Source organism: Lynx rufus, unplaced genomic scaffold (assembly GCF_022079265.1).
Source record: "Lynx rufus isolate CCGP_SWC_20201006 ecotype Redwood Valley unplaced genomic scaffold, mLynRuf1.p SCAF_7, whole genome shotgun sequence".
In the NCBI taxonomy this organism is placed as follows: Eukaryota; Metazoa; Chordata; class Mammalia; order Carnivora; family Felidae; genus Lynx; species Lynx rufus.
In genome coordinates this window covers 116,378,994-116,405,074 of record NW_025814889.1, presented here as the reverse complement: position 1 = coordinate 116,405,074, position 26,081 = coordinate 116,378,994, and the positions used below count along the sequence as shown (strand labels likewise).

The following is a 26,081-nucleotide window of genomic DNA, read 5'->3' as shown; positions in this document are numbered from 1 at the left end:
CGCTTAACCGACTGCGCCACCCAGGCGCCCCCTCACGTTTTTAATATTAAGGATTCAAAGGCTGCCCTGCCCTCACTCCTTATGCCTTTTTACCAGCTTAACACAAACAAACAAAAAAAAATTGGGGATGTTGGGAAAAAATTCAACAAAAATTTTATGAATTCTCTAGAAACTCTGGAGATTGTTTAAAACAATATGGCCGTAGGGGCGTTTGGGTGGCTTAGTTAAGCATCCAGCTTCAGCTCATGAAACCGTCATGATCTTCACAGTTTATGGGTTTGAGCCCCACATCTGACTCTGTACTGATAGCTCAGAACCCGGAGCCTGCTTGGGATTCTGTGTCTCCCTCTCTCTTTGCCTCTCCCCCACTCATGCTCTCTCTCAAAAGTGAATAAACTTAAAAACATTTTTTTTAAGATTAAAAAAAAGAAATGGCTATAAAACTAAATTTGTCTTTTACTGAAGAACTCACAGAGCAAGAAATTAGAAGGACTTTAATCTGGAAGTAGCCGAAAGGAAAACTTTTGACAATATGTTATTAGAGTAAGTATTCTTTCTCCTTTTTGGGATTTATCCAACTGACAACAGAAAATTGGAGTCAATGCTGAATTAAATGTTTTGAGTAGTGTAGTGTTCAGTGGACTTCTGGTTGAAGAATTCTGTGTGTCTGTAGTAGAAACAAATTGAGGTGGTTGCCTGGCTCATGGTGATTTTATCAGGAGCCATGTCTATGCTAGTCTTTATTTATTTTATTTATTTATAGTATTTATTTCTTGGGAAACGGGGACAGAGTGCAAGGAGGGAGGAGCAGAGAGAGAGGGAGACACAGAATCAGAAGCAGGCTCCAGGCTCTGAGCTGTCAGCACAGAGCCTGACACAGGGCTTGAACCCACGAAGTACGTGATCATGACCTGGGCCGAAGTCAGACGCCCAACCGACTGAGCCACCCAGGCACCCCAACTAGTCTTCATCTTTTGATAACTGGACCTTCCGAAAGTAGAAGCTGCCAATGCTAGAATCATATTAGCCTTCCTTTCCTTCTTGATTAATTCCAGAGATAAGCATATAACCTAAGCTGGCCCAATCAGAATCTATTACCAGCATTTTAAAATTGAAATTAGAGAAGACTACTTTTACTTTCCTGGTGCTTTACTACAAAGTAGAAAATAAGAAGCCACATAGGGAGAATAAGGACAACAATAAGGGGGAAAAAAAAATAGAGATAAGGAGATTCCTGACAGCATCGGAAAACTAACTCCAGTTTTTCCTAAGGTCAGCTCCACTTGGATCCTAGCATTGTCTGTCCTGTTCCCCCCCCTCCCCCCAGCCATTTCCTTTTTGCTTAAACTAGCAGTAGGTGAGCTTTTATCACAACCAAAGTGACTAATACATTGTCATAAATCCTTGCTTTGATGCTAAATAACTATTTCATTCTTACGAATTTTCATCATTTCCCCCTTGCTAATACTTTTGTTTATCAGAGTGAATAAAATACTAACCTCTGGGAATCTCTGAATTTTAGTAAAACTTAATACACTTGGATATGATTTGTAATTATGTAATTAATTTAGTCTGCATCCTTTTTGTAAATGGTGGAAAAAAATTTTTGATCAACAAGATTGTAGGATGTACGTGAATTGTTTCACGGATTTATTTGCATATAAAGATGTATTATATTAGTGGATAGTTTAATGAGAGAAGTAAGTAATAAGGAAAATGGGATTATGGATTTGACTTTATATCCTGTGTCTCTGCCTTTCTAGACTTAAATCTTAATGAACCAGCTTGACAGACACCTAACAGGCTTTACAAGTAGGATAAGGTAAATAGTTTGAGATTGCAGTGGAAGATATGGTTGGTTGGAGAGGGTCCAGAGGGAAAAAGTTGTTCTTACTCCACCTTTCTGGTCAAATCTATTCCCTAAATTCCTCTCATTTGTGTTTCATTCCATACAAATTAAGGTGTATGATCACTGAGGTAAGTATTCTAAAAACTTCCCCTAAGCATTCTTTTGCAAACCAGTTTGGATTATATGGATCTATAGAACGGTAGGAGATAAGGGTTCTAGGCTACTACAGTAACGCAGAGAGTTTATATAGAAAGAAGTAGAAAATTGATATGGTGAATCACAAATCGGAATCTACCAAATATATATGTGTGTGTATATTTTTCTGAAGAGGTTGTGTAGCTTTAGTCAGATTCTCCTAGAAGTTTTTAACTCCAAAAATTAGGAATCCATTGCCATTTCCTGCTCTTTTCTTCTGAAACAGAAAAAAAATCCAAATATCCCTGAATTCAGTATTCAAGAATTCTGTTTCAAGAGTATCAGCATTCAAATCCTTTAACATTGTATTACCTGTAACGCTGCTAATGACAAAGTATACAATTAAGCATGAACCTTTACAGGCATATATACCAGGCATATATGTGTATCACATATACCCTCATAGTCTTTGGTCTTTTTGGCTAAAATAATAGTTGATTTAGTGGCACCTGGGTGGCTCAGTCGGTTGAGTGTCCAACTCTTGATTTTGGCTCCGGTCATGATATCACGGTAAATTTTCATTATGAATTAGCTTCTTTGGGTCTGATGTGCCAATAATGCTGCTTGATTTTAGGATTTCTAGACAAGATTCCTTTAAACTGCTTGGCTTTTTTTTTTTTTTTCCTACTTACAATTCATTTTTTTGTGGTAATACTTAAAATTTGAAAGGAATACACACTGGGGTGCCTGGGTGGGTTCAGTCAGTTAAGTGTTTGACTCTTTGATTTCTGCTCTGGTCATGATCTCACAGTCCTGAGATTGAGCCCTGCTCAGTGCAGCGCATGGAGCCTGCTTGAGATTCTCTCTCTCCCTCTCCCACTTCCCCTTCCCCACTTGTGTTAGCACACATGCTTGCTCTCTCACTCAAATGATAATAATAAGTAAAACTTAAAAAGAACAGACACTTACTCACTGAAAAGTCTGCATTCCATCCCTGTTCCCAAACTTCCAGTTCTCCCTGGAGATAGTCACTATAAACATTTTCTTTTGTGTTCTTTCAGCTAGTTTTTCCTCTCTCTAGGTATCATTTTAATATATTTTTTTAATGTTTGTTTATTTTTAAGAGAAAAAGACACAGCGCAAGCAGGGAAGGGGCAGAGACAGACAGACAGACAGACAGACACAGAATCTGAATCAGGCTCCAGGCTCCAAGCTGTCAGCATAGAGCCCGAAGCTGGGCTCGGACCCACCAACTTTGAGATCATGGCCTGAGCTGAAGTCAGATGGTTAACTGACTGAGCCACCAGGCGCCCCTCTAGGTGTCATTTTAAAGATTTCCTTACATATAGCATGCACATTTCTTGTTAGATTTGTGTCTAAGTGTTATGGGCTGGATTGTCTCCCCCCAAAATTCATATTGAAGTCCTGCCCCCAGTACCTCAGAATGTGACCATATTTGGCCATGAGGCCTTTGTAATTGAGTTAGAATGAGGTCATTAGGGTAGGCCCTAATCCAATATGAGTGTTGTCCCTATTAAAAGAGATTACAACACAGGCACAAACAAAAGGAAGACTTGTGAAGAGACAAAGGGAAGACAAGGAGAGAGGTCTCAGAAAAAATCAACTCTACTGACAGCTTGTCTCAGATGTCTAGCCTCCAGAATTGTGAGAAAATTAATTTTTGTTGTTTGAACCACCCAGCCAAAATTAGCCCTGTTAGTCTTGGTTAAGTCAGCCCTAGCAAACCAGTGCAGATTTTGGTACTGGGAAGTGGAGTACTGCTATAACAAATACCTAAAAATTTGGAACTGGAAAATGGGTAGAGGCTGGAAGAGTTTTGAGATGCATGCTAGAAAAAGCCTAGATTGCTTTGAAGAGATCGTTGATAGAAATACGAATACCAAAGGCAATTTTGGTGCGGGTTCAGAAAGAAAAGAGAACTGTAGAAAAAGCTGCCATCATCTTAGAGATACACATATAGTGTCATAAATAGAATGTTGATAGAAATAATAGACATTAACAATGCTTCTGGTGAGGGCTCAGAAATGAGGAACATGTTACAGTTTTGGTAACTAGAGGAAAATGAACCTTATGGTGAAGGGCAAAGAACTTGTCCTTGTGTTCCAGCGTTCTGTGGAAAACAGAACTTGTAAGCTATTTTTCTGTGGAGATTTCTAAGCAAAGTGTTAGTTAGAGACATGGCCATTTCTCCTTGCTGCGTACAGTAAAATGTGAGAGGAAAGAGGTAAATTGAAGAAGGAATCGTTTAGAAAAATGGAATCAGGACTTAAAGATTTGAAAAATAACCTATCCATATTGCAAAAAAAGAGAAAGTGTGTTCTTAAGAGACTCTCTTGGGTATGACTGGACAACCAACAATTTGCTAAAGAGAATTAGGGACGTGTGATTTATGGATCCAGGCAGCCATCTCAACAGAAGCCAGGAATAGAGATGGGGTTATTCGGGAGAGATCTGTATAGGACTCATATCTGATGGCCTAAAGCCCCATGAATTGCAAGGAAGGCAACAAGATTTCTGAGAATTTTATATCAGCAGAAATGTTGCCAGCTTGGACCGAGGGGGACATATATGGGATGAAATGAAGAAAAGCTGTCGAACTTGTGGGATTCTCCTGGATGGGCCAGTAGAGCTATTCAGTTTTAAACATAAGTTATCCTTCAGGGAAAAGGAAGGAAGACCTCAAAGATGGGTCAGAGGTCGTCAGGGCTGTCACTGCTACCCTGGCCCCAGAGGACACAAACCTGAGGAGCAGCTCTGTTTCCTCAGTTGGTCCCAGAATGGTTGAGGCCACTGCTTTTCAATCCAGTAAGAGATAGTTGAATAATGAAGCTAAATATTAAATAGTGCTTTTGGCACAACTAATTGAAACATTTAAAATTTTTAAAGTAATTGAAAGAAAATTCAGATAATTTGGCAATTAATGTTATTTATAATTGTAGACTATTAGTGAATTTATGACAGACATTATATAATGTGATAAAGTCAGAAATAATTTTTGTGTTCTTATCTACTGATACAGAAAAAAAGCAAAAATCAGAGTCAACCCACTGATCTTTCAGGCTCTCAGATCCATTTGGAGAAAGTTTTACATTAAATTCAAATTAACCTTAATATATAAAAAACTTCCACTAATGAAGAACAGTTACAAGATTCTAGAGAAATCTTCTTTCCTTTTGAACGAATGCCAGTTATTAACAATGTATTGGTAAAAAGAGTATGTTAAGTGGTTACCATGATGTATTTGTTTACAGATAGGGTTACCCTTATTTAAATTAATAAACTACTCCTAATCTGTAGAGTTGTCCTGGTTAGGCTTCAATATCTTTGAAAAGTGAAATTGTTTGGTATTGAATCTTTTTTTTTTTTTTTAAGTTTGTTATTTTGAGAGAGAGTATGTGCATGTACGAGCAAACAGGTAAGGGACAGAGAGGAATCCCCAAACAGGCTCCACACTGTCAGCGCAGAGCCCAAGTCAGTTCTCAATCTCATGAATCATGAGATCATGACCTGAGCTGAGAATGAAGAGTTGGACACTTAACCCAGTCACCCTGAATGATTTTTCTAAGTAGATATTTTCAAAATATATAAAAACAGAGAATACTGTTATGAACCCCTGTATAAACAACAGTTTTTAGCAACTGTCAGTTCATCGCCAACCTTGTTTTGTTTATTCCCTCCTACCACCACCCACCCCAACTGGATTATTTTGAAGCAGATCTTAGCTATCATGTGATTTCATTTGTTTGGGAGGGTTGTGTTTTTAGTTTATTTTTTTGAGAGAGAGAACCACACGCTGGGGAGGGGCAGAGAATCTTAAGGGGCTTGATCTCATGACTGTGAGAACATGACCCGAACGGAAGTCAAGAGTCTTTGATGCTTAACCGACTGAGCTACCCAGGCACCAGCATGTGATTTCATTTGTAAATTCTTCAGTAAATATATTTTATTTTGTGAAAAGTGTCTTTTTATCTTGGCAGGACATTCTGGCAGTTAGAACATGGCAACCATAGAAGAAATTGCACATCAAATTATTGAACAACAAATGGGAGAGGTATGTTTGATTTACAGTTCATTTGCTGATCCATCAACCTATTTACATCAAATGTATATGCTAGGTTCTGGAGGTACAGAGATAAAAGATACCCTCAACATTAAGATATTTTTAAATCTAGTAAGAGATAGTTGAATCATCTGACAGTCACAATACAGTGGTAAGGGCTGTAATAGATTATTGTATACGGTGTTATGGGAGCACAGAAGAAAAACAGCTAATGAAGAGTCACAGAGGGTTGTGGAGATCTGGTCATGGAATATTTTTGGAGGTACAGAATCTGAGGCCAGTCTTAATGGACCAGTGGGAGGAGATCCATGTCAAATAACAGATCTTATGCCCTATTTCTTAGGAAGAGGTACCATAACCCAGAGGTTTTCAAAGTATCATCTAGGGATTCTTTCAGAGAGTCAGCAAGGTCAAAACTGTTTTCATAATAATACTGGAACATTAGTTACCTTTTCTTCCCCAGAGGCTACATGACATGCGATGATACTGTATGATGAAACATGTCAACATATAAAAGATGTATATAAATCAGTGGACCAATGTGTGATGTTACAAAATTACTGATAAATAAAGGATCCATTCAAATTGCAGGATAGACCAATAGATCTTAATACAGTTTCTTGGGGAGCTTGGTTGGCTCAGTTGGTTGAGCGTCTGATTTGAGCTCGGGTCACGATCCCAGGGTTGTGTGATTGAGCCTTGCATCAGGCTCAGCACTGACTGTGGAGCCTGCTTAAGATTCATATTCTGTCTCTCTCTCTCCCCCTCTCTCTCTCTCCCTCCATCTCCCCCTCTCTCTCTCTCCCTCTCCCCCTCTCCCTCCCCCTCTCCCTCTCCCTCTCCCCCTCCCTCCCTCTACCCCATACTTTCTCTGTCTCTCTTGTGTTCTTTCTCTGTCTCTCTCTCTCTTAAAAAAAAAAATTTTTTTTTTTGTTTTATTATTTATTATTGAGAGTGAGAGAGACAGAGCACAAGCAGGGGAGGGGCAGAGAGAGAGGGAGACACAGAATCTGAAGTGGGCTCCAGGCTCTGAGCTGTCAGCACAGAGCCCAATGCGGGACTGGAACTCACGAACAGCGAGATCATGACCTGAGCCAAAGTCGGCCACTTAACGGACTGAGCCACCCAAGCACCCCCCAAAAAAAGTTTTTTTAAGGAAATTGCAAAAATTGTTAGGGAAGATGGAGACTAGACTTGGTATAAATAATCTATGTGTAAAATAAAATTGACAATGGTGAAAAGTATACCCAGAAAAATAGGACATGCTAGAAATAATGGTCAACAAAGAAAACTTGAGTTGGTAGCAGCTATAGTCAGTACAATCTGCCCTAGACAAAAACTGATTAGTAATTCAGCATTTTGTTGTAAATTTTGCATAGAAAAGAATCTTGATGAAAATAATTTCAGGGAAATGGAGAAAAAGTTGGAAACAAACCAAATTTGCCATTTTAAATTTGAATCAAGGGATTAAATTGCCTTAATGAGTTTACTCTGTAAAATATTTGCTCAACAACCAAAGCCCTCAGCACTGGCTAGTTCTCTTTAGTCATGAACTTGCACTTCTCCAGACTCCTCCAACTAAGTGGATGGCATTTCTGTCCTCTCATGTGCTCAGACCAAAATTTGATAGTCATCCTTTACTCTTCTCTCCTCATATTCCACATCCAGGCAGTTGGCATATCCTGTCACATTTCCCTTCATAAAATATCCCAAATCCAATTATTTTTCTCCAGGCATGGAGAAACAGGCATGGCTGCTACCCTGTTCCCCACCAGCATCTCTGCCCATATTTAATTCCCAGATATTGCCGGTGTCTGAGTATTCTTCTCTTCAACATTCACAGGCTAGTCTACACACTAAATCTAGAACACCCTCTTTGAAAAAGATCTTGCCACTCTGCTCTCTGACCTTCCAGAGGAAGGTGGATCTCCATTTCACACAGGAGGAAATCCAGACTTTGTAGTCCCTGTGTAGCCCTATACCATCTGGCTCCTGCTGTCTCTCAGATCCTGTCTTTTACCATAATCCTTTCTGCCACTCTTTCACTCACATAGCTCTCTTGTAGTGCCTCTTGCCTCAGACACACTCCTCCTGCCCCACAGCCTTCTTTCATGTTTCTTTTTCTCTACCTGGGATGCATTACCCGTAGCTAGTCCTAAGCTTTGGTCTGTTACTGCACTTAGGTCTGTGCAAAAATGTCATCTCCTCATGGCTTTTATTCTATCAGTGACTCTCACCATCTCTACCCTGTTTTATCTGTTCTTTATAGCACTTAATACTGTTTGACAACAGTATTTGCTTGTTTTTTATCTGCCTTTCCTCACTAAAATAAAAGCTTGATGAGAAAAAAGGTTTTGTTTTATTTATTGCTGTATTCCAGGACCAGAACAAATAGTGCTTGGCAAATAGAAGGCACCCAATATAGGTTTGTGTAAATGGAAGGTGGGTGGGAAGAAGGAAGGAACGAATCAGAATAGTGATTGTACCTTCATTTGCACATTTGTTTTTCTATAGGACAGGATTTTGTGGGAGTAGAATTGCTAGTTTAAAAGGTGTGTGTCTATGTGTAATGTATTGAACATATAAGTAATGTTACACTTTTCTAACTTTGTCCGAAGGTAGGAGAAAATTGTGTCCTTAGAGTTTAAAAAAAAAAAAAAAAAAAGATTAAGTCGAATCGATTACTGATATGACATGGTTGTGTTAGATTGTTACCGAGCAGCAAACTGGCCAGAAAATCCAGATCGTGACAGCACTTGATCATAGTACACAAGGGAAGCAGTTCATTCTGACAAACCATGATGGCTCTACTCCAAGCAAAGTCATTCTGGCCAGGCAAGATTCCACTCCAGGGAAAGTATTCCTCACTACTCCAGATGCAGCAGGTGTTAATCAGTTATTTTTTACAACTCCTGATCTGTCTGCACAACATCTCCAGGTAAATAACTTTACAGTGTCTTCATCACACTTGAAAGAATTAAAAAGCATGTCATAAGTGTAAGTCCTGGTGTTAAGACTTTATATCCTGCATGGTCCATAGAAAAAAAAATCTTGCATTAAATTACATGGTGTGCACATTATCTGTGGTGACTGCCCTCTCCTTTATGCCACTGTACTTTTCCTCACACACCCTCCCTTCCGTGTATTTTGGAGGGCTCTTACATACAGCAAGATTCACTCTGGCTAGTTTGTCCAGGGAGGGGTTTAATAAAGGATATGGAGAACTCATAGAATTGTCGGGAAGGCTGAAGAAACAGCTCTAGGTCAGTTTCCAAGAATAACCACTTGGATGTGCTGCAGAACTGGCTTCTAAGAGACCTGCTGCTTCTGCTCGGTTAGGAAACTGCCAAATCAAGAGCCTCTTCTGTGGTAGCAGCACTTCCCAGGAGCACACTGCCGAGGCCTCAAACAAGCTGCCAGATCAAGAACGTGGTTTTATGGCTGCAGCTTTGTCACTGTGCCTCCTTGGTTGTCATCGATGTCTTCCTTGATGTAACAGGTGGTTTACCCTCATGGTCTGCTTTAACGCTGGAAGTCAGTCAGTAGTCTAGATTAACTTCACATCATTTTAATTTCTGCAAGTTATGCACTGTTTTTCAAAGAGCCAGTTAAGGCTTATACACAATGCATACCTGTGGTTACATAGATGTTTTCACTGCTGGTTGCTATGATTGAATACAAATTCAGCAACCCCCTAAGTTTGCCTTTGGAGACTTTTTGGTGGAGTACCCACTTAAAATTGAATTCCATGTTTTGTGCTGAAAACCTGATCAAGGAAAGTTCCTTTTAGGATTGAGAAACTAATTCATAAAATACAAAATTTTGCCTGATTCTATTATTCTTCTGATTACATCATCTGTATTATTTTTAGGAATGGCTAAGGTAAAAAATAGATGGGATTTACGAGAAGTTATTTTATCAACAAGACAGAAGTCCCAAAAAGTTTATAACATTATAAATACCTTTTTTTTTCCTTATTAACAGAATTGATTTTTTACAAGTTTTATAGTTAACAGATTTTTTTTTTTTTAAGAGAACACAAGCAGGGAGGGGCAGAGGGAGAGAGAGAATCTTAAGCAGGCTCTTTGCTGGGTATAGGGCTCCATCTCACAACTGTAAGATCATGACCTGAGCTGAAATCAAGAGTCGGATGCTTAACCAACTGAGCCACCCAGACTCCCCAATAGTTAAAGAAATATCAGGAAGTACAGGGTTCTCTTATAACCTCTCAACACACAATTTCTCCTATTAACATTTTATATTAATATGATACCTTTATTTTGATAATGAACTAATTTTGATAATTAACTAAAATCCATAAATGTTTTTAGCTTTCCCTGATTTTTACCTAATATTCTTTTTGATTCCAGGATACCATATTACATTTAATCATCATGTCTCCTTAGATTACTGTTAGCAGTAACAGTTTCTCAAACTTTTCTTGTATTTGATGACCTTGACAGTTTTGAGGTGTACTGTTCAGGTATATTATAGGTGACCCTGCTATGGGACTTCGACATCTCATGGTTAGACTGGGCTTGTTGGTTTGGGTAAGGAGGATCACAGAGTGCCATTTTCATCACATTGTATTAGTGTACTTAGTATCATCATGTTTGATAACTGGTGACATTGATCTTGACCACCTGGCTGAAGTAGTGTGTGTCACTTTTCTCCACTGTAAAGTTACTCTTAAAAGAAAAATTCTGTTTCCAGAAGAAAAGATAATATTGGTACTTTGCTTACTTTATGGAGCACCTCTCAGGGCAGAGAAAGAGAAACAGGTATAGGATAGAATTCCCCTGGGCCAAAAAGATTGGATTTCTGATCCAGTGATCTAGTGTCCCTTAATCTCTCAATATTTCTTCTACCCATAAGAATAATAGAGGATAAAAGATTAACACCATTTGCTGTAGATGTGCTATTAAGGAAAGGAGTGATACTTTTCATAGATGTTTTCAAGGGACAGCTAGTACTAGAAGGTTTTTTCTTACGTTTCTGTTGAAGACTAATTTTTATAGTGATATAAGAAGGAATAATGCCAGGGCACTTGAGTGGCCCAGTTAGTTAAGCATCCGACTTTGGCTCAGGTCATGATCTCGCGGTTTGTGAGTTTGAGCCCTACATGGGGCTCTCTGCTGTCAGTGCCCGGCCTGCTTTGAATCCTGTCTGTCTCTCTCTCTGCCCCTCCCCCACTCATTCTCTCTCTTTCTCTCTCTCTCTCTCTCTCTCTCTCTCAAAAATAAACATTAAAGAAATTTTTTTAAAAGAATGATGCCACTGTCATAGGGAATGCCCTATCACATTTTTGGGATTAAATTAATTCATTCACATTCCAAAAGATTGAAAGAAAATGATGAAAATACTAGAAAATAAATCTAAAAGAAGAGACTAGTGTATTTCTTTGCCAGCATCATAGTAGCTATACCTAGTGATATATAGCCCTTTATATAATTTAAGGAGCGTTTGTAATTTGCCCAAGGCTTCCCCACTCAGTCTCACTGACCTTCTGCCATTTACCAGACTCCACAACCCATGCTGTCAACCACTCCATCTAATCCTAGACAACTCATTGATGAAAATTTTATATTTCGTAAATCAATCATATTTCCGTAATTATAAGTAAATACTTTAACAAAAACTTTAACCCCTTTTCCATTTAAAAGTTCAGCGGCACCAGGGTGGCTCAGTTGGTTAAGCATCTGACTCATGATATTGGCTCAGGTCATGATCTCAGGGTTCACGGGATCAAGCTCCACATCCGGCTCTGTGCTGAGAGCATGGAATCTCCTTGGGATTCTTTCTGTCCCTTTCTCTTTCTCTCTCTCAAAATAAATATTTATTTATTAAAAATCAGTTATCTTTTTTATGCTATTATAGCTTATTTTAGTCAGTCATATGGGAAATTTTTGAGCTGTTCAAAGACAGATGTCATGATGGGGCTGATAGCTTCTGCAATCATTTGATGTGTTGAATGAATAATAAGTGCTTAATGGGTAAGATACGTTAAATACTCATGCATTTATTTGTGTGTTTAATAGTCTGTTAAATTAGAGTGTTATAGAGTAAATTTAAAAGGTATTCTTCCTATCTTTGTGTCTAATAACATTGATATTTTTACTTACATAAAGAAAAATAAGAATAGTTTAATTGATATATATGTATAATAGAGTTCAAAGTTTCAGAATAACTTGAAAGAAAGCAATAATTAAGACTGAATATTCTTCTACTTTTTACTTACGAGCATTATTAACACACTATTGTTTTGTTTTTTGTTTTGGGGGGCTTTCTTTAGCTCTTAACAGATAATTCTTCTCCAGACCAAGGACCAAATAAGGTTTTTGATCTTTGCGTAGTATGTGGAGACAAAGCATCAGGTAACATTTAAAAATAACCTATATATATTGTGTTGTAACTACCACACTGCCACGTTTCTTCTTCTGAAAGTAAAAAGAGCATGTCATTTTTTTTTTTTTTTTAATGTTTACTATTGAGAGAGAGAGAGACAGAGCTGAGCAGGGGAGGGGCAGAGAGAGAGGGAGACACAGAACCTTACTTAGCAAGCTCCAGGCTTTGAGCTGTCAGCACAGAGCCTGATGTGGGCGTTGAACCCACTAATGGAGAGATCATGACCTGCACTGAAGTCGGACACTTAACAGACTGAGTCACCCAGGCGCCCCAAGAGGATGTCATTGTTATGGTCCATATTTGAAGCCTATGAAATGTAACCGATTTTATCCCCAAGTTTTTTATTCACCTAAGGTTTTTCTTCACTTGAATGCAGTTTGACTTGGTCTTGCAATGACATAAAATGCATATTTTGAAGAATTAGGAAAAGCAGTTTTTCCTTTAAAATGTAAACTGAATGAATAAGTGGAATTTTTTTAAAATATAAAACCGGTTTGTCAAAGGAATTGCTTAAAAATGAGTTGTGGTCCTTAATAATAAAATGTTAAGTTGTTAACTTACCTGTTGAGTCCTGTTGCTAGTCCAGGGATAGAGAGTAACTTGAATTACTGAGATGAAAAATTTCTGGTTACCCTTTATTTAATTTTGTGCACAGCTGAGCGGACATTTCTCCAAGTCTAATATCAGGGTTATGTCATTTTAGTTATGTTTATTGTTACTTTATGCTAGGAAAGCGCCCATGTGCCAGTGGGATATGCTTTAAGGGCCTCGTTTGTTTTTTGTAATCTTTGATCTTTTCCATAGCGTCATTACAAAAGTCTCCACTACACCTTTTCCCAAGAGTATGTTCAATTTAGTAAATGTCGTGCCAGGGGCGCCTGGGTAGCTCCGTTGGTTGAGCATCCGACTTTGGCTTAGGTCATGATCTCGCTGTCCGTGAGTTCGAGCCCCTCATCGGGCTCTGTGTTGACAGCTCAGAGGCTAGAGCCTGTTTCAGATTCTGTGTCTCCCTCTCTCTCTGCCCCTCCCCCACTCATGCTCCCTCGCTCTCTCACTCTCTCTCTCTGCAAAAATAAATAAAAATAAATAAATGTTGTGCCAAAGAAATTGTTTATATAATGGTAGGTTAATCAAAGTATAACATTTCTCCAGAAATTTAAAAAGTGGAACCCACAATGAGGGGCGCCTGGGTGGCGCAGTCGGTTAAGCGTCCGACTTCAGCCAGGTCACGATCTCGCGGTCCGTGAGTTCGAGCCCCGTGTCAGGCTCTGGGCTGATGGCTCAGAGCCTGGAGCCTGTTTCCGGTTCTGTGTCTCCCTCTCTCTCTGCCCCTCCCCCGTTCATGCTCTCTCTCTGTCCCAAAAATAAATAAACGTTGAAAAAAAAAAAAATTAAAAAAAAAAAAGTGGAACCCACAATGAGAAGAGATTAGCTCAAATACTGCTTAGTGTGCTTGTTTCAGAGCATAGTTTTCAGAAGAAAATATCCTTATATAATATATGAGAATTATAATTTGTAAGTGATCTCAGAAGTGAAAATAGTTTTTACATATCATGGTGTTATGGATGGTTTTGCTTCTTTTCTTTGTGAAATTATCCATACTGTTGTTAAGGTTACTTACAAAATAAAAATTCATAGGGCATATGGGTGGCTCAGTCAGTTAAGCATCTGACTCTTGATTTTAGCTGAGGTCATGATCTCACGGTTTGTGGGTTCAAGCCCCACATCAGGCTCCGCACTGACAGGGCGGAGCCTGCTTGGCTTTCTTTCTCTCCCTCTCTCTCTCTGCCTTTACCCCACTCATGCTCTCTTTTCTCTCTCTCTCTCAAAATAAATAAACTTAAAAAAATACCAAAATTAAAAATTCATACTGGTTAATATATTTATCAAAGAATATGGTGGTTTCATTCTGTTTAGTAACTCCTTAAAACTTTTTTTCATGTCAGAAACTCAAAAATCTCTGTCTCATCACATATATTGTTATTTAAAGGGAAGAAATGGGCTTACTTCCATTTCTGTTCTAAAATATGTGACTTTTGTGTTTTCTTAAACATCTTGTTTCTAGGGCGTCATTATGGAGCAGTAACCTGTGAAGGCTGCAAAGGATTTTTTAAAAGAAGCATCCGAAAAAATTTAGTTTATTCATGTCGAGGATCAAAGGACTGTATTATTAATAAACACCATCGAAATCGCTGTCAATACTGCAGGTTACAGAGATGTATTGCGTTTGGAATGAGACAAGACTGTATGTATTAGCTTTAAAGGAGAGAATAATTTTAAGGATTCAGGCAAACTAGAAGTATGTCAAAATTAACACAGTATGTCAAATATATGTGCTTTTTCATTTACAGTTTTCCAACTAACAACATAGAAATGTGTACATATGCATGCAATATTTATTCGTTCAACAGATGTTGAGTTCCTATCCGCTTTGCATGTATGTATGTATGTTTGAATATGGTTTTTTTTAAAAAAAGCACAACTAACTAGATACCAGTCTAGCTTTTGATTAAACTCCTAAAATGATAAAAAGGATAGCTGATATTGATCGAGCTCCTACCATGCCTAACTCTGTGTATAACATATGAGTTAACTTATTTATTCTCATAGCAGAACTCTCTGCAGTATGTATGACTGTTACGCATTTTACATTTGATCAGAGTAAACAGATTTAATAACTTGCCCAAGGTCACACAACTAATAAGTGGCAAAACTTGGATCTGAATCTTGGCAGTTTTTTCCCTCAGAAAATACACATTTAACAACTACATTATACTGTCTCTTAAGTATTATGAAATAAAATTCCTATAAATAAGTGAAATATATTACCTATATTTTATAAATTAAGATTAAACAGTTGAATTAGTTCTCAAAAATCTCCCTGCCCTTAACTAAAATAAGATTTAATTTTAGTCTTTTGTGGCTATTAGTCTTGTTTTTAATTAAATATTTTTAACTCTCATATAGATAGGTGAGAGACTCCTGACTTCAGTTTTTCCTTCTTGACAGTGAGCTTTTAAAAAATAAGAGTTTCTCTACATTTCTACCACAGCTGGATCAGGAAGAGAAAAGAGAATGAGAGATGCAGATTACTATTCTGAAGCAACTTTGTTGGGCTTGGAAAGAATTTCTAAAGATTATGATTGTCTTTAGAGTTCAGTTATGGTAACTGTCTCCCATGAGCAGAATTGCTGACCGAAAGGTTACATTTAAAATTGCCTATAAATTCTGCATTGTGATGTAATAGTTTAATGCATTTTTGTAGCTGTTCAGTGTGAAAGAAAACCCATTGAAGTATCTCGAGAAAAATCTTCCAACTGTGCCGCTTCAACAGAAAAAATCTACATCCGAAAAGACCTTCGAAGCCCATTAGCTGCAACTCCAACTTTTGTAACAGATAGTGAAACTGCAAGGTATAGTAAAAAAAAAAAAAAAAACAAACAGAAAAACACACACACACACACACACACACAAAACAACCACATTAAGTAGCTGGTCATTTGTTTTTCTTCCCAGTGAAACTAAGGCTAAAATTTATACTTGTTTGTTACAGGTCAGCAGGACTGTTAGATTCAGGAATGTTTGTGAATATTCACCAGTCTGGAATAAAAACTGAGTCAACTGTGCTGATGACACCAGATAAGGTGTGTGTAGTGCAATTAATTTAAAGCTTAAAATTTTTTTAAGCTTTTAATATTTTTTCCTTTTCTTAATTTCCATTAATTTGGTCAGTTGATCTGGTCTTAAATATTCCCTATTACAAATTGTTTTTTTTTTTTTTAACATAAATTATCAACTATTTGATAGTGTCAAATGACAAAACTAAAACAATTTAGGAACAAGTTTGATGCCTTTATTCAAGGCAAAAGAATCCATAGATCAGCAGAGCACAGTGCCTCATAAACAGTGGAACACTCTTGCCAAGGGATTTTGGACAAGAATGAGTTTTACAGAGCATTAGAAGCAGAATGTGGAAATGGCCTTATTGCCTAGGAAGTTGAAGGTTTCCTACTAAGGCTAGTGGGTCTTGTTTTCTAGGGTGAGGAGAGCTAACTTGGCAGAGTTGCAGGATCGTGATTGGTGTATGTTAGGTTTCCTTGACAGGTGTTTCCTATATGTGCATGCTGACTTGGGTTTAGATTTGTGACCAGTATGGCCTCCATTTTGTGGGTCCTCGTATACGAATAACTATCAGTAGAAATGTTCATTATTCCAGGAGGACAAGTACAGCTTCAATGTGAGAGTGACAGACAAAAGTCTTCTAGGCTTCTTTCACCTTGAAATAGAAAGCCTCAGAAGAATAATTTATATTAAGTACAAAATTCGTAATATTCCTTTTATGTTGCCCTATAGATTTTATAGTAACAAAATACTTAAAATATTTCAAGTAAAGGGAAATTTCTAGCACGCGTTATTCAAAACATTGACTTGAGTCAAGAGTAGGAATAGAAGTCCAAGAGCACTCATTATATATCTAAGTTATCTGGGTTCTCTTAGAGGTTGGGACGCCTCTTTATTGAGCAAGAGGTCTAAAGGAAAAAAAGTTTGTGTATTTAGATGGAACATGTAGAGTTTCTGTAGTGTTCAGAAACCCTTCTGAGAACAAAAATCAAAAATTTCTCCTGAAGACTCATGTCTATAAACAGATTTTAGGGAGCCTACAACTAGTATTTCTCTCAGCCTGTAATGTGATCTGGTCATCCTAATTATGGCCAGATTTATCATACATTTGTTGTTTGATACTAAAAAGTATCAAAATTTATTTTTAAACATTCATTTACTTTTGAGAGAGCTCAGGGCCTGAGCGCAGGAGGGGGCACGGAGAGAGGGAGACAGGACGTAGCAGGCTCCAGGCTCCCTGCTGTCAGCACAGACTCCCAACACCCGGGCTCCAACCTACAAGCCAGGAGATCAGAACCTGAGCCAAAGTCAGACGCTTAACTGACTGAACCACCTAGGGGCCCCTTTATTATTTGATACTTTTAAGGCACTCTTCATACTTGAGCTCTAGAATCAAATTTCATCTGCCACTTAGTAGGTGCATAACCTTGGGCAAGTTATTTGACCTCTCAAGTGTTTTACTTTCCTTCCTCATCTGTAAAATAGGGCCAATAGGAGTGTCGACCTTACAGGTTGGGGTTTATAGCATGTTGTTATTGACTGGGGAGATTTGGCCTTTTACCATATATTTTGCACTTAGCCTTGTGCACATGATTCAAGCTTAGGATGGTAGTTACCATTGCACTGACATGATTAACTCTTTTAGGAGAAGAAGGGAACTAAGTTTTGTTGAGAAATTACTATTTGCCCAGACACTACTTCTCTGTATGTCTTTGTATTAAAATTGTAATAACAACCTTCTGTGGGAAGTTTCTGACAAGCAGTCTCAAAACCGGCAAGTCACAAGATGAGGTCTTTTCACATTGCCTAAGAGTCTTCAGTGGCAAAAACTTAAAAATCTAGCTCCGATAGACATGTAATGAAATACAAGAGAATGTATAATTGTTGAAGTTTTAGTTGAAAAAACACTTAAAAATGTTAACTCTTTTTACTTATGTTCTAAGAAGCCTGGAACAGTGGTTAGAGCATAGTCTTCTCCATCAGACTGGAGTGACCGTGGATAATTCTTCTTGTCTGTAATAAAGGGATGATGATTCCTATTTCACAGGGTTGTTTTGAGGTTTAAATAAAATACATATATGAGTAGTAACCATTTAAGAACTCTGCAACTGGTAGGTTACTCTGAATGATTCTGGGACCATTCATTAATTTAAGGAACACAAAAATTGTGTCATTCTGTTCACCAAAATCAATTTTACATAAAGAATTGATATAACATGAAACATCAAGGAAACCTGTCTTTTCTTAGGATTAAAACACTAAAACTAAAAACCATAAAAGAAGAATTAAAATTTCATTAAAGGATTCTGTCAATAGGCCATAGAAGGCAATTGAAAGGACTCTCATTAGGTTAGGATGGGATAATTTGAACATTGGAAAAAATAATGCATTTAAACATAGCAAATATATAAAAATCTCTGAATTTAAAATGATACTTAAAATTCATCTGTCACCATTAGAGGTTACTAAGGGCATTGATTCATTGCTCTAAAAATTGATAAAAGGAAGAACAATCAACCACTTACCTGCTTTTCGTACAGAAATTATATCTCTGGATAGTCAAAGAGTTAAGGAAAGAAAATTCTTTTTGACAAAATAATTATAGCTAATTAGTGAATAAAGAATATATATGTCATTAACAAAAATAAAAAGTAAAGACAAATGGGAAAATATGCAATGTATACCAAAAGCCAGTATTATCTTAGTAAAGAGATTTTTCACCTACCTGGTCCCTGGTATTTAACACATTTAACAAAGTGGCTGGTAATAGTTGGTATTCTAGGAATTCTGTTCAATAATACATTTACTTTTTTTTCTCTTTTCAGTAATAATTTTAATACATTCTATACAATTTTTGTTTATATAGTTTAAATTCTGGAAATTGTCAGAATTTTAATACTAAAAAGAACTTAAAAGATCATCTAATATCCTTTTACAGAGGAAGGGATTGTTGATGTGAATAGATTAGTCATTAAGTACAGTTTTTGGTTTTAATGTAATTTTTGTGTATAAACATTTCCTAGGGAATGTACCTGATGTTTTTAAATTTATATTTTCCTCAAAAGTTTCTAAAACCTCAAAGCTCTTTGGTTTTACTTTCTAGGTTTCATTCATCTTAATTAGAGTTCTTTACTTTTGGCACTTTATAATCTAGAATTGGGTATTTCAGACTCAAATGTTCACCAATACCAGTTTGCAGATTTTAATCTTTTTTTTTGTTTGTTTGCTTTTTGTTTTTTGTTTTTTTAAGGCTGAATCATGTCAGGGAGACTTAAGTACATTGGCCAGTGTGGTTACATCATTAGCAAACCTTGGAAAAAGTAAAGATCTTTCTCAGAATAGTAATGAAATATCTATGATTGAAAGCTTAAGTAATGGTGATACCTCTTTGTGTGAATTTCATCAAGAAATGCAGACTAATGGTGATGTTTCAAGGTAAGGTCTGTTTTGATCTTTTAAAAACTTTTTTTTTTTTTTTTAACATTTATTTATTTTTGAGACAGAGAGAGACAGAGCATGAGCAGGGGAGAGTCAGAGAGAGAGGGAGACACAGAATCTGAAACAGGCTCCAGGTTCTGAGCTGTCAGCCCAGAGCCTGATGCGGGGCTCGAACTCACGGACCACGAGATCATGACCTGAGCCGAAGTCGGACGCCCAACTGACTGAGCCACCCAGGCGCCCCTGTTTTGATCTTAATTATTAGTATTTCTTACAGTATTTTTATGTTTTTCTTTAAGTCTATTTATTTATTTTGAGAGGAAGAGATAGGCAGAGAGAGGAGAGAGAGAATCCCAAGCAGGCTCTGCACTGTCAGCATGGAGCCCAATGTGGGGCTCAGACTCACGAACCACGAGGTCATGACCTGAGCTGAAGACGGGAGTCGGGCAGTTAATAGACTGAGCTCCCCAGGCACCCCACAATATTTTTATGTTGAATACTGTTTACAGAAGTTTCAGAAAACAGATATTTCTATTAGACTTAGAAAATTTAAAGCATAGTAAGTTTTAACTGAATGAACTACATTCAGTGTAAAATGTTATCTAGCAGGTTGCATTCTAAATAATGAGCAGTAAATGAATATTATAAGATTAGAAATGTAATCATAAAATTTAGGAATTTTTCTCTTACTAAAGATGATAATCTGGGTCTGACATTTCAGTTATTTTATTTTCTGTGTATTTAAACATTTGTCTTACCCCAGGCAGTCATGTTCATTTTCCCCACCACTTTCTAATGATGAAAATAGATTTAAAAGACTTGATTGAGGGGTGCATGGGTGGCTCAGGTCTTGATCTCAGAGTTGTGAGTTCAGGCCCTGCATTGAACTCCACGCTGGGCATGGAGCTTACTTAAAAATAAATAAATAAATGACTTCATTGAATAAACTACAATTTTAAGTTATGCTTCAGGAAACTTGTATCAGAATTCTGGTTTTCATTCTCTTGATATTAATACATGAGATGTAGAACCCAGATCTCTTCAGGCTTTTTTACACTGCTCGTTATGTAAATGTTGAGGAAATTGCACTTAAGAATCTCAATAAGTACTTTGTTGAACCTGAAATCTTAAGAAACTAAAAGGCCTCTCGTTGAAAAATAAGGAGGGCTATTTTAAGTAATTATTTGCTAACATTAGTTCATTATTTGCCATCGTAATCTCAAATTCTTACAGTTCAGATGTAGCTGTGTTAACACAATTTTAAAATATTCTCTGAATTTTTAAATAAAATCTAACTTTGTGTCGTGTAGAATATAGTAAAGTTGACATAAGTTCTTGCCCTTGTTCTTTCTAAATAACTTCTGTAAGTACTGTAAACGGGCTAATACCTTGTACTATCAAATGTATAACATAACATATAACATAAAAGCATATTTTTAGACCAAAGTATAAGGGTTTTTCCTCATAATTACATAAGATTTCTTAAAGACTTTAGTTCTCTGATAATACATTAATATAGTTTTTCATAGTATATATATTGAAGTTTAATTTGTTGCTTTTGGAGACAGTCATAGCTATCACTGAAGTAGAGTACTCAGTGCTACTCCAAAGGTTTGTTTTCTAAACTATTTTTTTAAGGCCTAAATCTTAATTCCAGAATTTTATGTAGAATTTTTATTTTATTGTGGAGATTGGCCAAGCTCACAGCATCTGATGTTTCCTTACAGGGCATTTGATACTCTTGCAAAAGCATTGAATCCTGGAGAGAGCACAGCCTGTCAGAACGCAGTAGAAGGCATGGAAGGAAGCGTACACCTAATTGCCGGAGACTCAAACATAAATTACATCGAAAAAGAGGGGCCACTTCTCAGCGATTCACACGTAGCTTTCAGGGTATTTCCATATATTTTTTATGTAATTTTTATGTTGTGTTACCATTTTGATTTTAATCTTCCTTTCAAAAATCAAAGTATATTTGTTGTGCTTTTAAAGTCAGAAATATTCCTGATAAAATTCAGAATAGCAGCTAAAACATACACATCTGACTATATAAAATAATACCTCATTAAAGCATCCTGTTTATAAATCATGGTTATATCGTTTCATGATTTTAAGTCTATAAGAGCTAGGTTTTAGAACATTTAGACATAAATTTTGGATGTTGCTGTTGTTAACACTAGTATTGTCATTCATGATGTATTGAATACCCTGGTTTTGTTCAGTGCCCACCTCCTACTACTTTAGTGCAAAGCCATTTGTAAGACCCAGAGAGAACTCCATTATTATGTATTGCCCCAATTAGCTAGCTTTCAGTATTATTTTAAGAAGGTAAAAATTAGTTAACACATTTTAACTTTTGGCTTTTAACCATTTTGGAGGAGGTACATTTGTAGTTCCTTTTTTACTCTCCTAAATACATGTAGGATGGAAACAATACATGTAGAATGTTAGAAAATAATTTTGTAGTGTTTGATTTGTCATGCAAATAATGTTGGGACTACAGCTATAGCAATACTAACCATTGAGGCCCTACATTAAGATCTTGATGTTTTGATCCCTCCATTTTAACCATTCTTTATCTTTACTAGCTATGAGTACTGTTAGAAAATCATATGCAAAGTGATTTAAAGCAGTCATAGCAAGTCCTGGAATATCTGAAGGAAATTGCTACTAACTTTACTGTAGATTATAAGTTTCCATGGATTTCTGATGAAAATATACACAGTTATCAAATAAATGTTTGTGTGACTGGTAGAAATAACACAAATCTAGCATTGGCTAAAACTGCATATTTTAAAATTTACATTTATAAAATTTGATTTGGTAGAAATAGCCACAGAGAAAACTCACAGTGACTTAATAATTGCTGTAACTTTATATAATCAGTAAAACATATCAGTGAAACCAATCTTCATGTAAAATTTTACCAAAGATAATCTATATGAAAAAAATTAGAAATGCTTTATTTGTACTGTAAACAAAAACTTTTTATGGGGACTATTAAAAATTACAATAGGAATAATCAATGCTATCCTTAAAAAATTATGGTAGGAGCTATGGACAAAGGTGGAGCAAAGCAAAACTGATTTTTTCCACATTGCTCTTTTTTTTTTTTTTTTCTTTTTTTGAGAGAGAGAGCAGGCTCCACGCTGTCAGCACAGAGCCTGACTTGGGGCTCCATCTCACAAACCATGAGATAATGAAGTGAGCTGAGATCAAGGATCTGATGCCTAAGCAACTGAGCCACCCAGCCCCCCCCCCCATTGCTCTTTCTTATTCTAAATAAAATACCTGCTTTTGTCATCTTAGTTTTATTTTCTACCTTTGGATTTAAATGGGAAGAAAGGGGGGGTAAAAGGAAGAAGATTACAAGGAAAAAGTTTATAGAAATGTAGAAGTAGTCCTTTTTTTACTGTTGTTGGTCCTCAAAATTTTTCTTTCAAATATTTGATATGGACAAATTAGGCAAATTAGAACTTTTTTTTCCTCTCTCCAGAATCGGTTTTTTTCTGTGCAGTTTTTGACCTGCTGTGCTCAGTATCCTCAGAATAAGCACTGTTAAATTTCTTGCTCCCCAGACAAAAAACAGCTCCTTTTTTCTCTGATTCTTGTTTGCAGACTTTGTGAAAGTCTTGTTTGCAGATTTTCCGTTTTCCCACACTTCCCAGCTCAGCACTTTGTCATGGTTGGCTTTCTCATTGAGGTTTTATGGTCATGAGTTTCAAAACCTGACATCTATAATCAGAAACTCACTTAATCTCTTAATATCTGGGCTAAGTAACATTTTGTTCCTGTCTTGCATTTTTATGTACTGTGTAGTTTGCAGCGTGCTTTTATGTGTGCATTGTTAAATTTGACCACAGTCCCTTGTGAAGGTTCGGATTTTTATTGTCATTTTGTGAATGAAAAACGATTTGGAGGTTTTCAGAGTCTTATTCAAAGCAATCAAAACAGAAAGGAGAAATAGTCTAATAATGCAACTTGGATTTTGGTTCCAGAGAATCTAAGACTATAGAAATATTTAACATTTTTATTAAACTCAGTTTTTGGTGTGATTTCGTGTACTTCATTCTTTTTTTTGTTTGTTTTTGTTTTTGTTTTTGTTTTTTTTTAATTTTTTTAACATTTATTTATTTTTGAGACAGAGAGAGACAGAGCATGAACAGGGGAGGGGCAGAGAGAGAGGGAGACACAGAATCTGAAACAGGCTCCAGGCTCTGAGCTGTCAGCACAGAGCCCAACGCGGGGCTCGAACTCACAGACTGTGAGATCATGACCTGAGCCGAAGTCGGACGCCCAACTGACCAAGCCACCCAGGCGCCCGTTGTGTACTTTATTCTTGATTCTTGCATTGTGATTACACAAAGAATCAAGGTGGATAGAATTTGCAGTTAGAAATAAGTGTGTGAGGCAGAGGTAGGTGATTTTCAAAACTGTTCTCTGTATCATCTCAGTATGAAAATCACAATCCTTCTGGTCACCATGTTTGATGTTTAGGAGTCATCATCATTCTCCCCCCCCATCCTACTCCCCTCCATTCCCTAGTTGAATCCTAACTATTCTTTTGTTTTAATTTCTCCCTTCCTCTTCATTTTTATCACCATATTTCAAGGCCTTTTAAAATTCTTACTTAAACTGTTACAGTAATATTTCTGCTTCCAGTCTCTTCATCTTGTCCTGTGCCCTGGTAGCAAAGTGATGTGTGTTAAAAATCAATCCGGTTATGTTACTCTTGCTACCCAGCAAGCCTTCTTTAGCTTCCCATTACCCGTTTGAGAGCCAAGCTCATGACATTTTAGGACGTTCCACATTCTGATTCTGTTGCCTGTCATTTCTTAGGCGTGCCATCCCTTTTTTAGCCCTTTCTATAGCTCATTTTGTTTCCATTTTATTCTTATATTGAGACTTGAGCACTTAACTTCATACCTCACAATGAAATCTCAGTTGGGGTGCCTGGCTGGCTCAATTGGTAGTGTATGTGACTCTTGATCTTGGGGTTGTCAAGATCTCAGTGAGTGGTTGCTGAATTATAATATTATAATGTGTAATCCAGGGTCACACAACTAATTAGTGACTGCTGGGAAGTAGAATTCAGATCTCCTAACTCAATTCAAACGATGTTTTAAAAGCTATCATTTAGCCTATTATCAGAATTACAGAAACTACTAGAAAGATAATTGTAGACAAGGAACTTCTAAAATGAGTAGCCTAGTTGATGTCAACACTTTTAAAAATCATCTCAATATATTAAATGTGAATAAATTCAATGTGTATGATTCATTTATAAACCTAAAATTTCACAGGCATTTTTGGGAATCTCTTTAACATCTTTATAGTAGAAACTTATCTTCTCTATATAGAGGAAGATATCTTTGTCTTTGCAATTTAAAAGACTTGTCAAATAAATTCTTGTTTCTTCAGCCATAACTGACTGATTCATAATGCTAGAGGTTTATCTTGCTTTAAGAAAATTAAGTATGTGAAACAGATATAAGATATGTCTTCTCTTTATGACACAACATGGCAGTACTTTAAATAGTGAATTCCTCTAGTTTATATTGCAAATGATTTCAATTTTCTGATTAAAGCACAGAAAATTCTCAACATTACCACCACTATTGTATCAATCGAGGTACATCTGTATCTTTTAGCCCTTATATTTAATTTTAATACTGTAACTATTTTACCTTTTTTAAAGTGATTTTAATCTATTTGTTTTGTTTAAACAATTACTGTTTTGCATCTTACACCTCCCCCCCCCTAAAACTAGTAATCATTGGTAATTCCCCTAATCTTTCAGGCTTTTTCCCCCCCTAGTCACCTTGGGCAATTCTGAAAAGGTATGATAGTTCCCAGTTTGTGTTTTATATACTTATGTGTAGAAACAGTTGCATCCTAATAATTACATTTAAAATGTTTAATATCTGCTTGCCTACAGTTCTCTTAAGAATTGTCTTAAATAATGGCATTTTAATTGACTACTCCAGTAAACATTTCTCAAGCATTTAAAAAATATTCTTGGGGTTCCTGGCTGACTCAGTCAATGGAGCATGCAATTCTTGATCTCAAGGTTGTGAGTTTGAGCCCCATGTTGGGTATAGAGATTACTTTAAAATATTTTTTTAATAAATACAGACAGACAGACATGCATACATACATACATACATGAATTCATTCTTCCCATGCATAGAATTTCAACTGTTAATTTCTCTTGTTTTATTAGTTGGCACCATTTATAAATAGGTAAGACAATTGTTGATACTAATAAACAAAGGCAGTTCATATTTTTACATTTTTATAAAAATGGAGAACTTTTATATCATTTTAATGAAAACTTTTTGATCATTTGTGATCACAGACAACTTTGAGAATCTGATTAAAGTTATATATCCATTCCCCAGAAAAATACATATGGGTACATCCACCTACCCCACCCCTGCCAAGGTAGCCACTGTTAAGTGTGTGGTAGATTTCCTCCTGTCCTTTGTGTATATACATATGTATGTATGTGCGCACGCACACACACTGTCCCTCTCTCTTTAACATATATTG

General features: G+C 36.7%; 1 protein-coding gene across 5 annotated transcripts in view; it reads left to right on the top strand.

Annotated features, from left to right (window-relative positions):
- Window positions 1-26,081, top strand: part of NR2C1 (nuclear receptor subfamily 2 group C member 1) — a 46,759-nt gene that overhangs the window by 4,841 nt on the left and 15,837 nt on the right. For 3 of the 5 annotated variants that reach the window (XM_047066004.1, XM_047066001.1, XM_047066006.1), the window contains exons 2-9: window positions 5,983-6,056; window positions 8,773-9,003; window positions 12,358-12,439; window positions 14,536-14,715; window positions 15,736-15,883; window positions 16,024-16,114; window positions 19,342-19,526; window positions 21,257-21,422. In XM_047066004.1, coding sequence (XP_046921960.1) covers window positions 6,003-6,056; window positions 8,773-9,003; window positions 12,358-12,439; window positions 14,536-14,715; window positions 15,736-15,883; window positions 16,024-16,114; window positions 19,342-19,526; window positions 21,257-21,422 — 1,137 coding nt within the window. In that variant the 5' untranslated portion in view covers window positions 5,983-6,002. Of the gene's footprint in view, window positions 1-404; window positions 544-5,982; window positions 6,057-8,772; window positions 9,004-12,357; window positions 12,440-14,535; window positions 14,716-15,735; window positions 15,884-16,023; window positions 16,115-19,341; window positions 19,527-21,256; window positions 21,423-26,081 lie in introns of those variants that run through there. The other 2 variants (XM_047066003.1, XM_047066005.1) reach the window with 2 other exon arrangements.